At 37.8% G+C, this 14,154-nt stretch overlaps 1 protein-coding gene across 1 annotated transcript; it reads right to left on the bottom strand.

The window, feature by feature from the left end:
- Positions 1–9,107: 9,107 nt before the first annotated feature.
- LOC311188351 (olfactory receptor 14J1-like) lies at positions 9,108–9,904 on the bottom strand (the record flags this gene model as incomplete). Its single annotated transcript, XM_084259455.1, has 2 exons — positions 9,108–9,663; positions 9,774–9,904. The coding sequence occupies 2 exons, from the start codon at positions 9,902–9,904 to the stop codon at positions 9,108–9,110; spliced, it is 687 nt and encodes a 228-aa protein (XP_084115581.1).
- Between the last annotated feature and the right edge of the window lie 4,250 nt (positions 9,905–14,154).

Here is a 14,154-nt window from a genome sequence, read left to right as displayed (position 1 = left end):
TTGTCATAGACCAAGCAATTGTAATTAGTCTACTGTGATCTAAGGATTTGACTTAACTGATACGATGATTGTGATTCAATTATAACACTTAGTCTTGCTTTGGAATATGTAGTTTTACATTCCTACAGTTTGGAGAAAAAGTATTCCTCACACAAATTCTAAGGAAAGATATCCTTATCCAAACAGTATGTGGCATCCTCCCATTAGTCATAATGTTTACCTCCCAATCTACAATCTGGATTCATCTACTACAGAAATATCAGATGCATGCTGAATGGTAAGTCCCCTTTTAGACCTGGATCAACCTAATCCCTTACTCACCTGTACAATTATCCAAATTTTTTAAATTCAGTTTTGATAACTACAACTCTTTCTATTATCCTCACAGTTACCTTTTCTCATTCTGACATCATTTTTACTAAATTCCTTGTAATGAAACTCAGCCAATAATACATTTATATGGATAAAATAGACCTGTGATCTCTGCCCTTCAGAATTTTCCTTGTGCACAAAGAACATTGATTAGCATTTCAATGACTTTTCATTATATGCACAGTCAATAACTTATGCTCACTCTATGTTTATAACTTTGAAGAATTAGACAATACTAGCACTTTCCAAAAATAATAGGTAATTGTCCCGTGAAATAAATTTCATGATCAATGACACAATTAACAAACCAATTTAAATTCAGAATAGGTGAAAAATTAAACAAAAGGCCATGTATACTGATGTCTATGTGTTTGAGAATTTCATACTAAAGGCAGATCTCTTGATGACTCAGCAGTTCTGTGAATGAAGAGATCAAACCACAAATGTATGTGGAGTAAAGAAAATTATTGTCCAAGTAAGGATCTCTGGAATGTGTCAAGGCAGAGGGCATCACTGGCTTCCAATGACGTTTATCAGCAATAAAAAAAATATATTATACTTTCATACTATACAACACTTTGTTAAATAAAATACTATTTTATTTAAAGCATGGTTTTTCAAGTTCACATTTTCCCACTGTTTTAATGTTATTGCCATAAAACTAAGTGATTTATTTAAAAGAGCAAGGGAGTTTCCAGTGCATAGCAAATTGAACAAAGTGCTTATTTCCCTTCCTTTCTAAAGTCCATATAAATTATGTTAAATATAAGATCAAATTATTGACAGGGAAAATTGAACTGCAAAAGAACTGAGTAGAGAAGAGATCAAAAACTTTTGGAAGCAAAAAATGGAAGGGAGTGAATGACTTACACAAGCAAAGAGGAAACATCTGTTTTCAGAAGATTGGGAGACAGAAGAAGGAGGTGAGAATAAAAATATTTGTTCTGCCCCATTTTGGAGCAGTAAATGAAGCTTAACAAAAGCAAGCATTATGTTATGTCAGAAGGCAGGTTGTGAATGAGACTGAAGTCAGAACAATTTGAAAATCTGCCTCAACAAAGAGCTGAGTGCCCAGTGGATTCTGGTAGAAGACAATGGGTTGATTGGTGGTGAGTGAGGAGTCGTAACACACATTTGAAGAGGGAAGGATATGTATCTCCAAAGCATGTACAGTGTTGTAAATCAATGTTACTGCAAATAAAAAGTTATATTTTGTTTTTCTCAAAAAATGTATGTCAAAATTTGATAGTTCCTGGCCCACACAAGCAGAAAGGCTTCTTTCTGATAACAAACTGGATAAAGGAGTATTCACCCTTAGAAGGCTAATACCTAGAGCCTTCTGACCGCCACACCAAGAAAGAGTGTGATTTGGTGGCAGGTCTTTCAGGTGCTGAAAACTTTCAGGGCTTCCTTTCTTGCAATTACTCCCCATTCTATCCCACAGCAATGGCAGCCAGCCTTATAACTCTAGGCAGGAAAATGGAAGTGCTGTCTATGGAGAATGTAGACCTCTACAAACACAAAAGTGACTGTAACCTGAGGGTTCCCGGTAAGTGCCTTGATCTTCCTGTCGCCATCTTGTCAATAAGCTCTGCCAAGAGCACGGCATTCCTGGTGAGCTTTTGGTGAAGGTGTTAAAGAGCCACCCCTATATGAAATGGGTTGCGTGACTGTGGGTCCTCACCCACGTGCTTAAAAGGGACTTATTAATGCTCAACTACAGGCACACACAAAAGGTTAATAAAAGGTTTATTTACAAAAGAAGTGGAAATGAAGAAATGAGTAACTCAGGGAGAAAAAGAGGGAGATAAATTCCTGAATGCTGGGCCCCCCCGGTGGCTTAGCGGTTGAGCGCTGGGCTGCGAAGCTGCCCGCAGCCTCTGCAATGTTGGTTCAATCCCCCGCTGCTCCCTGTACACTGGAGGAGGGTCCCACATGGCGCGCAGACCTCTCCTGCTGCCCGCTGCTCCCCTCAGCAGTGTCCTTCGGTCCTTCTGCCTGCTCTGCTCCCCGCTCTGGCTCTGGTGAATTCTCTCACCCTCCCGCGCTTCTGACTATACCCAGTGCTTGTATAAATAAATAAAAAAAATTCCTGAATGCGTCCTATCCATTCTGCGGACCTGGAATCACAACGACCTGCTGTGAGCTGGTGAAAAGCCAAGTGCCCAAGAGAGCAACCCCAGTCCACTTTTCTCTTTCTGGTATCTCTCTCTCTCTCTTTCTCTCAATCTCTCTCTCTCTCTCCCCCCTTTCTCCTCACTTTCCATCCTCCACCCACTCTCTCTCATTCTCCCTCACTCTATCTCATAACCCTACAGAATTCTTACTCTGTCAGGTATCATTCTAAGAAATGGAAGCAAATGTATCTCTTGTACCACTGTCCTCATATTCTAGTTTCCTTTTTGTTTCAAGATTTCAAGAGTTAGATAAGACAGAAATTACAATGATTTAAACTAAATTTAAGTCTATAATTAAGTATAGGGTTAGGGCTAATATTCAGCTCATAACACCTGGAGCTTCATTTTCCAAATGCATATCCTACTTCCTCACTTTAATGGCTATGTGGCTTGTCCACAAACTGCTTCCCTCTTTATAGTATAGATTCTTCATGTAAAATAATGGGACAATATTGATAACATACTTTAACGTATTATTTAAAAGAATTAATTATAAACTTTATTTAAGTGTGTAGCAATATTCTTTTTTTTTTTATAAATTTTATTGTTATATTCCCCATACAATTGCAGCCCCCCCATTCTGACCCCAATCCCTCCCCTCCCACCCCCGCCCCCCTAAAAGTGTCTCTGGTTCATAGTTTTTTGTTGATTTTGATTTTCACTTTCTTATATTCATTTTCCTGGTCCCTTATTTAAGTTTTCTAGATTCTTGCTATGAGTGAGACCATCCAGTATTTTTCTTTTTCTTTTTGGCTTATTTCGCTGAGCATGATCCCTTCCAGCGCCATCCATGTTGCTGCAAATTGCATGTGTTTATCTTTTTTGAATGCTGAGTAATATTCCATGGTATATATGTACCACATCTTCTTGATCCAGTCAATATTCTTGACCTTCATTAAGCCGCTATTCAAGATTAGCTTTTTATCACATGACTGTCATAGCTATTTATATATAAGTATCTATGACTCAAATGTTTCAGTTAGAAAAGATTGTGACTAGTTTAATATTAACTACTTTTATCCAAAGAGCATTAGCCTACAATACCCAGTCAGCAATAAAACATTAAGAATTAAAACATAAAAGGAAGAACGCAAACCCTTTACTGACAGGTAATGGTGTGTGAATAGAAATCAAAAGAATCTATAAAGTTCTGGGCCTTCCTGGTAGTGCAGGAGTTAAAGACAGCACTGTCAAGCTATCACCAGCCACTGTAGCACAAGTTTGATCCACAGCCAGCCAGGGAGCAACCCACATAGACTTCTCCTGCTGCTCCCCTAAGCAGTGTATTTCAGTAGATCTGCCTGTTCTGCTCCCCACTCTCTTGGTGAATCCTCTCACACCCTGAACCTCTGGCTTACACCCCAGAGGTATGCATAAATAAATAAATCTTTTTTTAAAAAAATAATCTATAAAGTACAGCTGTTGTAAGTAAACTAAGTGAGCCATTGAATAAGTTCAAGGAACAAAAATTGATTAGCTGTCTAATTACTGGCTAGCAATAAAAGGTAGATTATTTTTTAAATGCAAGTGAGAATAACATGAAAAATGTGGAAACAAATTTTTTTGAAAAATATACAGTAGAAGAAAACAGACTATGCACCTTGTCATCAGCATTAGAAATATATATGACGATTCAGATCCAATGGTGACTAAAGAAGAAACAAAGATAAAGAAATGCAACAACATGACACTAAGACTTGTAACATGCAAGAAACTATATTGAGAAAAAAGTCTTTCCACTGGATGAGAGAAGATATTTACACCTCATTTGCCAAAAAGGGTTAATATGCACAATGTGAATTACTCAAAACATTCAAATATAAAATATTGACAACCCAGTTAATAAAAGGGAGAGGATCTGAATAGTGACTTCTCCTAAGAAGACAAACAGTTGGCCAATACTCTCATTAAAAGTTGATCATCATCTGATATCAGTAAGGAAATGCAAGGAAAAACTCTAAAATGTTACAACATTTAAGGAGTAAATGTGGTGTCCTAGAGATGTGATGAGGTCCTATAACTCTTCAGGTAGAGGTTTCATGACAGCTACATAGGAGTTAAACACATATTTTTAATTTGGGATAGGTCTTGGTCATAGTGAAATCTAAAATTTTCTCTAACACTTTATCTATGAGTTTATAGTAATATCAAAATTATTAATAAGGGGGCCTCCCTGGTGGTGCAAGGTGTTAAAATGCAACCTATGAAGCTATCTGCAGCCACTGCAGCACCAGTTCGATCCCTGACCAGGGAGCAACCCACATAGCGCAGCAGACCTCTCCTCTCTCACCTGCTGCGCCCCTCAGCAGTGTACTTAGTCAATCTGCCTGTTATGTTCCCCATTCTGTCTCTGGTGAATCCTCTCACCCCCCACACCTCTGGCCTGTACCCCAGCTCTTATGTGCATAAATAAATAAATCTTTAAAAATATTAATATGAAAGATAACAAAATCCAAGGTACCTTTGCTTTGGACAAAGAGATTGTGATGTTCAAAAAGATGAATCTCCTTTCAATTTAAAAATTGAAGGGGGCAGTTACCTTTTCATGTTTCCCTGAATGAGAGATGGCTACATATATGGCCTTTATTACATTACGTGGCCTTTATTACTACACCTAATTGTTAGAACTTTTATCCTGAAAGGATATTGAACTTTGCTAAATGTTTTGTCTAACTACTGAAATGATCATGATTTTTATCATTTTTGTTGTTTGTTCAACTTGATTACTCAATATTGACCTGTGAAATTTTCTTTCCTTGGTAATTTAGTCTTACCATCACGTACATTTCTAGGAAAAGATCTGTTTCCACAAGGTATTAAATTTGTTGTCATATCAATGTTTATAGTGGTTTCTTGTAATCTTTTGTATTGGTGGCATCAGTTGTAATGTCTTGTCATCATTTCTGGTTTTGCTTAAGATCTATTTTTGTTAGTCTAGCTAAAGTTTTTTTTTTTCAATTTTGCTTATCTTTTCAAATAACCGGTTCTTCCTATTTCTGATAATTCTCTTTCTCTAGGCTCTTTTATTTCTTTTATTCTGTTCCTTATTTCATTCCTTCTTCTAAATTTGAACTTAGGTTGTTTTTCTTGGCTAGTCTCTGACCTATAAAATTGGGATGTTTGTTAAATAGGTATAAGTTTCTTCTGGAGCTAGTGTTACATGCCATAACTTTTAGTATGCTATGTGTACATTTTCATTTGTACCAAGACACATTTTTATTTCTCTCTTGATTTCATCTTTTACTTATTGATTGTGAGAACTGTGTTGTTTAGTTTCCAGTGTTGTAAAGTTTTCTTTTTATGTATTTCTAATACCATAACATGGTGGTCAGAAAAGATATTCTACATTGACATGGTTTCTATCATCTTCTATCTGTTAATACTTGTTTTTTTGACCTAATATATTATTATCCAGGAGAATGTTCCTTGTGCACTGGAGAAAAATGTGTTCTTCTCTGTTGGTTGGAAAGTTTGTGTATGTTTCTTTGGTCTACAATGTAGTTCAACTCAATATTTCATTACTGATTGTTGTTTATGTAAACTATCCATTTTTGAAATTGTGTTATATAAACCACCTTTAATTATTGTGTTGCTGTCTTTCTAACTACAGATATATGAAAATTTACTTTAAATTTGAATGCTTTGATGTTTGGTGTGTGTGTGTGTGTGTATCCTCTTGATGAATTGATCTCTATCATTATTTAAAAATGTTTTTGGCTTTTCATGCATTTTTATGTAATATCCTTTTTACTTCATGCAGATATTGCTACCTATGTTGTCCTTTGTTTACCATTTGCATAGAATATAAATTTCCATCTTTTTTGTTTCACACTATGAGAGTCCCAGAATCTAAAGCAAATGCTTTGCAGACAGCAAAAGTTGGGTATAGCTTTTAATAAAAATTTATTGAATATAACTTTGAGTATGACTGTGTAAGTTTAAGGTGTACAATGTCTTGATTTGACACACAATTTCTAAAATGATAATCACTGTAGTATTTTCTGATACACATATCATGTCACATAGTTCCTATATAGTTTTGTCATGAGATTTGTTTTTCTATTAGCAACTTTCAAGAATAGAGTAATATATTATTAACCATAATAAAATTCTGTTGATTGGATTCCCAAACCTGGTAAGCTTATCATCAGAAGTCGGTTCCTTTTGAGTTGGTCCTTATCTTTAATCCATTTAGTGGTAACAGATTTCTCAACAGAGAGTGTCAAAATAGAGCTGTATTTTGATAAAACTTAGTTTATTTACATTTTAAGTTATCATTAATGTGTAAAGATTTCTAATACCACAGTAAGAGTTGTTTTCTCAGTTTTTTTCCTTGCTCAATTAAAACATACTACCATAGAAGGAAAATAACATTTACACATCTTACACATGAAAAGATGCTAATGTCTAAGATCTCAAAAGAACTCATACAACTCTCATCAAAAGGAAAACAAATATCCCAATCAAAAATGTACAGAAGTAAATAACACATCTCAAAGAAATATAGATGACCAAAAGGAATACCAAAAAGTGATCAACATCACTATTATTCAGGGAAATGCAAATCAAATCATTGAATACCAACTCACTCTCATAAAAAAGATCCATTTAAAAAAATTAGACGTCACAAATATTGATGAGGATAGGCAGAAAAACAAACCCTTACATACCAAGGATGAGGATATAGATTGGTCTAGTCCCTATGGAACCCTACAGAGTCCTCAAATACTGAAGAAAAATTTACTCAATGATCCATTATTTCCACTCCTAGGTATCTACCCAGAGATTACAAAACCACTAATTTGAAGGGATATACACACCCCTTTCTAACTACAGTACAATTTACATTAATCAAGTTATGTAAACAGCAAATCACTGTTTTAAAAAAATGTTATGGGGGGGGGCTCCTGGTGACACAGGCTGTTGAGCGCCACACTGTGAAGCTGTCCGCAGCTTCTGCAGTGCGGGTTCGATCCTGGCCAGCCAGCAAGAATCCCACATGGTGCAGCAGACCTCTCCTGCCTCATCTGCTGCTCCCTTTAGCAGTGTATTTTGTCAGTCTGCCTGTTCTGTTCCCCGCTCTGTCTCTGGTGAATCCTCTCACCCCCCCCATGCATCTGGCCTGTACCCCAGTTCTTGTATGAATAAATAAATCCTTTTTAAAGGTTTGTTATCTGTATAAAGAAGATGTTATCTGTATACATGACAGAATATACTCGACTATAAAAAAAAGAAATCTTGCAATTTGAACAGCATGGATGGAACTTGAAGGGATTATGCTAAGTGCAACATTAGAGAGAGAAAGACAGAAAAACAGATGATTCCACTAATGTGTGGAAAATAGAGAACAAAATATAAAAGGAATTGACAAATCTAAATCAAAACCAAGCCCAGATACATCATTGGAGAATTGAAGCTACTAGAGATGGAAGGAGGATGGGATGGGACTAATAGATTATTGTGCTATTTAAACATCCCTCCCATGTAAATGACAATTATTTCAATGCAATTTAAGTCACAAAGAAATGGTATAATGAGATTTTTGCAGAGTGACCTCAGTCTATTGCTCATGGAGGACTTTGAGGCACACAGCTGGTGTTAAGCAGGTGCTGAGAGCCGGACTGTTTCCCTCTACATGCAGCTGTGATGTAGTAGCCCAACTCCAGTGTAACAGGATAAACTGAGAAAAGAACCACATGTTTACTGTTTTTCATCATGCTAATAGAAATGATCCCTGAAGGAATTACACTAGCTGCTTTAAAATTATGGCCATTTTTTCAATCTGGTTTCATGGGGTAAGATTTTAACCTATTGCATTTGAAGCAGTAATGCTTATAGCACTGCTGTGTGAATATTTTTTACTTGATACGCTATACTTACAACTGTCTGAGATGATGAATTTCCATATACTCATTTCTTCATGAGCTTTGAATATTTGATTGATTGTGTTATGTTTGGTTCACCAAAGCTGACAATTAAGTGTGTACCCTCCTCCCTCATCCCACCTAAATGGCACATGTCAAGAATGAGGATGCAGTGGCTGCATACAGAAGAAAGAGTCCCAGGAAAATGCTTCCTATAAATAAAGTGATATATTCATGTTCCTGTGAATAAATCACTTTATTCACAGGGACATGCAGCTGAAACTGCAGTCTCAAGACAACTCATTAACTTCAAGAAAACACAGCACTGATTTTTATGGCAGGACTGAAACTCCCAGTTCCCTACAGATGAATCATTAAATAGGGAAAATTTTAAAATCCTTCCCAGTATTCCTCAATGTATAGAGGATATATCACATAAATACATAAAACAGGAACCTATCCATATCTTGAAAGATTTCCCTGCAAATAATAAAATTCCTCTTCAAAAACTGAGAGATTAGTCATCTTTTCTAGAAGTTGCTCCTGAGCTTCAGTATTCGCCTTGATTCTCTCATATGCTCAATTATTTGCACTTGTATCACAAAGTGTTCCAATATATTTTTACTTTTCCCAAACAAGAATTAACAGATGTGCCTCAACAAAATAGGTCAGATTTTCTCCTCTGGAAAACCTTTCAGAGAGCTGCCTTCATGGGTTTATTTCTCAGGCTATAGATCATTGGGTTGAGAGTTGGGGGCACAACAGTGTACATAATAGTGAGCAAAATGTCCAGTGCACTTGGAGAGTCAGAAGGTGGCTTGAGAAACTCAAAGCCACTGGTTGAAATAAACAAAATGACGACAGCGAAGTGGAGAAGGCAAGTAGAAAAGGCCTTAGCTCTGCCCTCGGCAGATCGCATCCTCAGCACTGTAGAGAGTATCTGTGCAGAGGACACCCCAATGAGTATAACGCAAGGAAGGGACATAAAAACCAAAAAGACACTGACCCTAACCTTGCTAATATACTGATTAGAACAAGAGAGTTTCAGGAGCTGGGGGATGTCACAGAAGAACTGGTGAATGACACGGGAACCACAGAAGTGCATGGAGAAAGTGCCAGCTGTGTGCATGGTTGCAGAAATGACCCCAGGGATCCAGACACCTAGGACTCCACAGACACAGTTGCGGACATCCATGATGATTTCACAGCACAGTGGAACGCAGATGGCCACATAGCGATATAAGACATCACTGTGAGCATGAATACCTCAGCAAAAGCACAGAGAATGAAAACAAAACACTGCACTATGCATTCCCATAGGGAAATGTAACTACTGTGCATGAAAGAGTTGTAAATGGACCTTGGCACAGTCACGGAAATGTAGGACACATCCAGGAAGGACAGATGTTTCAGGAAGAAATACATGGGTGAGTGGAGACTATTTCCCATGGACGTTGAGATGATAATGAGGAGATTGCCAGTTACCGCCATGGTATATAAGACTAAGAACAGAGAAGCATGGACGAGTTCTAGCTCAGGCTTGTCTGAAAATCCCATCAGAAAAAACCCACTCATAGTGAAATTAGCCGTATTTCTTTTTAATTTCTCAGTGATGTTGGTTAGAAGAAAAAAAGGAACCATTGACACAATACTGTGACTTAACCTACTAAATTCCCCACACTCAATCAAGGTTGGCAAGAAGCCAGTTGAAATCACCACTTCATCTCAAACATGAAGTGGTTCTGAATATCAATAATAATTCAAGCAATTTTAACATACTTTGACTCAGTTGTGGAAACATGTGTAATGAATTTCTAAATTTTAGTAATGCCCATTTCAATCAAAGAAAATGAATGATGAATGTATATAATAAATTAATAACTCTAAAAAAAACAATGGCTAATGGAGCTTTGGAATAGCAATGTTGGTTTATATTAAAAAGTTATATATATATATATATATATATATATATATATATAAATACCGGATGGTCTCACTCATAGCAGGAATTTAGAAAACTTAAATATGGAACAAGGAAAATGAATAACTATAAGAAAGTGAAAATTAAAATCAACAAAAAACTATGAACCAAAGACACTCTATGGGGGGTAGAGGGCGGGAGGGGAGGGATTGGGGTCAAAATAAGGGGGTTGCAATTGTATGGGGAATATAAAAATAAAATTTATTATTAAAAAAAAGTTTTATACAGTCCATGCAGAATATTCCCTGAGGATTGATTAGAAGATATCTGGAGGGGCTTCCCTGTTGGTGCCCACTGTAAAGTGCAACATTGTGAAGCTGTCTGCAGCCTCTGCACTGCCAATTGGATCCCCACAGGCTGTGGAGCAAAACACATGATGCTGCAAATGTCTCTGGCAAACACCCGCGGCTCCTCTCAGCAGTGTATTTCGGTCATTCTACCTGTTCTGTTCCCCACTCTGTCTCTGGTGAATCCTCTCACCCTCCCACACATCTGACCTGTACCCTGGTTCTTGTATTAATACAAAATAAATCTTTAAAAAAAAATAAAAAGACAATAAAATCCAGAGGCTGAACAACTGATTGTGACGAGAAGCATGGATCATAATGCCCTTTCAATCAAATATTTATACATTACTTGTGATACATTGTAAAGATGGAGTATGTGGTTTTTTATATCTCATTAAAATATTTCATCAAGCTCAATAATTTAATGTCTCTAGCCCACTTTGACAAGTTATCTATGATCTCTGATGTGGAAAGCACCTCATATCTCTATAAGTCACTATGATACAAGTCAATGAATAACATGAACACAAGGAATATCAGAGTGTGCCATCCCATCACACATTCACACTGAATTATTGCTGAGATGGTTACATAAAGAAAGGCATTGCTAGGAAGGTGGGAACTACACTCTACAAAATGTTTCTGGAAAGGAAGGAGCATTTATGTTCTCTCCCAGATTCATAATATCTATTTAATCTCATAGTTCATATATAATATTTCATATTTTACAAGTAAATACCAGTGACTGGTTCTCTCATCCACTCAAAACCAGCAACTTCTGGGCTTTCAATTTTTTCTGTGAAATCTATCGTTTTAGATTCTAAGGAAACTCACCAGAGCATAGTCACAAACTGTTTCCCTCAATTGAAGTGTCAGTGTGAGCAACTGACACTTAGCTCAAAGTCTGTCTCTATTTTCAGTCACATTTAGAAAAATCTGAATGTGTAGAAAAAATAGGTCCATTTCAACCCTTCTTTGGCCTCTGGAGGTTAAACTATCTCTTTGGCACAAGCAGAGTGTGTTGGTGCTGTTGGTATTCGTCATTCTCGGTAAATACCTTGGTACCAAAATTTGCAATTACATTCATTGATCCTACAGAATATTTTTCTATTGTTTGAAGTAATTATTACACCTATTTACATGAAATTTTTACTTATTACAAAAATACCTAGAACAAGGCAGAAAATATAGACCCTAAACTCACTGACTTATACCTTAGTGATAACTGAAACCATAAAATACATTGGGAAAGAGAGACAAAAAGTTTATTGAAATAGGCCTTAGTTTCTCCCTGGTGGCACAGGTGGTTGAGCACAGTGCTGTGAAGCTGTTCGCAGCCTCTGCATTGCGAGTTCGATCCCTGCCAGCCGTGAGACACCCACATGGCATGGCAGACCTCTCCTGTCTCGCCCCACTGCTCCCCTCAGCAGTGTTCCAATCAGTCTGCCTGTTCTGTTCCCCGCTCTGTCTCACGTGAATCCTCTCACCCTCCTGCACATCTGGCCTGTGCCCCGGTTCTTGTATGCATGAATAAATAAATCTTTTTAAAGAAGGAAAAGAAGGGCCTCCCTTGGTGTTGCAGCAGTTGAGCACTGGGCTGCAAATCTGCCCACAGCTTCTGCAGCGCCAATTCAATCCCTGGCCACCGGTGAGTGTCCCACATGGCGCGCAGACCTCTCCTGCCACCCACTACTCCCCTCAGCGGTGCATTTCATCAGTCTGCCTGTTCTGTTCCCCGCTCTAACTCTGGTGAATCCTCTTACCCTCCTGTGCTTCTGACTGAACCCAGTGCTTGTATAAATAAATAAAGAAATTTAAAAAAAAAGGAAAAGAAAAGGAAAAAATAGGCCTTAAAGATGACTCTGAGGATTGGACTCCAACATAAAGGGAAATTAAAACAAATCAATGAAACTGAAGAGCTTCTGCTCCATCAAAGGAACCATTAGAAGGAAAATGCATCCTACTGAATGGGAGGGGACATCTGAAAACCATATGTCAGACAAGAGATTAATATCCAAAACATATACTCAACTAATACAACTCAAAATTAAAAAACATACAAAAAGAAAGAAAACATTGTTTCAAAAACTGAACAATGATGTAAAATAATATATAAATAAATTATTTTTGAAACTAGCCAGATGATTTGAATAGGCTCTTGTCACACAAGACAGATCCAACAGTCTGATGAAAAGATGTGCCTCTCTGTTTTGTGAGGAAGGCATATTGAAGACACAGTGACATCTCATTCATACCTGTGAGAAGCTATTATCCCGGAGACAGGAAACAACAGGTGCTGGAGAAGAGGTGAGAAAAGAGAAACAACATACCCTGGTATATTGATGCAATTACCGTGAAGAACAGAATGAATTTTACTCCAAATTAAAAATAGATCTATAGGGCCTACCCTGGTGGTGCAGTGGTTGAGCACTGGGCTGTGAAGCTGCCCACAGCCTCCGCACAAGTTCTATCCGTGGCCGCTAGGTGAGGATCCCACATGGCGCAACAGACCTCTCCTGCTGCGTCCACTGCTCCCCTCAGCAGTGCATTTTGTCAGTCTGTGTGTTCTGTTCCTCGCTCTGGCTCTGGTGAATTCTCTCAGCCTCCTGTGCTTCTGACTGTACCCAGTGCTTGTATAAACAAATAAATAAATCTTTTTAAAAAATAAAAATAAAATAAAAATAGATCTATAGTGTGATTCAGTATTTCCATGCTTGGTTTTCATTCAAATAATATGAAATTATTATTTTGAAATGATACATGCACCTCTATGTTCATTATAGCACTACTTACAATAGCAAAGAGGTTGCCAATCAAAGAATAAGGACTGAAGCAGATGTGTTTATATACACAACAGAATATTACTCAGTCATTAAGAATGAAATTCCTCTCATTGCAACTGACCTTGGGGGAATTATACTACATGAAATAAGTCAGAAAGAAAAAGATCAGTAAAAAATGAATTCTAAATATGCTGGAAACCCTCCATTAGAAGAAAAAAAAATATGAGGTTTGAAAAATTATCATGCATTATATTGAAAAGTTAGTATTTGTTCATTTAACAAGAATATCCAAAGACTGCCTAAAAGCAGCAGAAGGCTCCCAGAGGAGCTAGAGGTGAGCTGGGAAGACCGCTCATGCCAGGCCCCATCTGGCCTGCAGTCCCAGCCAAGAGTGGGAGCAGGAACCCACCACCGGGGCAGACCGGATGCGCAGGGAGTGAGTTCCACATCGCCATTTTAGAACAGGGGCATTTCTCCAGTAAAGACTGCGTGAAACAAGGATAAGACTCCCGGAGCAGCCAGAGGTGAGCTGGGAAGTTCACCCATGCCAGGCCCCTTCTGGCCTACAGTCCGAGCCCAGAGGGGGAACAGGAACCCATCACAGGGGCAGACCAGGCATGCAGGGGAGCGTGACCCTGTATAGGCATTTTAACAGGGACCTTTCTTCAGTAAAGACTGCTTGAAACCCAC

The sequence above is a fragment of the Talpa europaea genome, assembly GCF_964194135.1.
Source record: "Talpa europaea genome assembly, chromosome: 2".
In the NCBI taxonomy this organism is placed as follows: domain Eukaryota; kingdom Metazoa; phylum Chordata; class Mammalia; order Eulipotyphla; family Talpidae; genus Talpa; species Talpa europaea.
The sequence above is the reverse complement of the archived record's forward strand: the minus strand, read 5'-3'. Positions and strand labels throughout refer to the sequence as shown.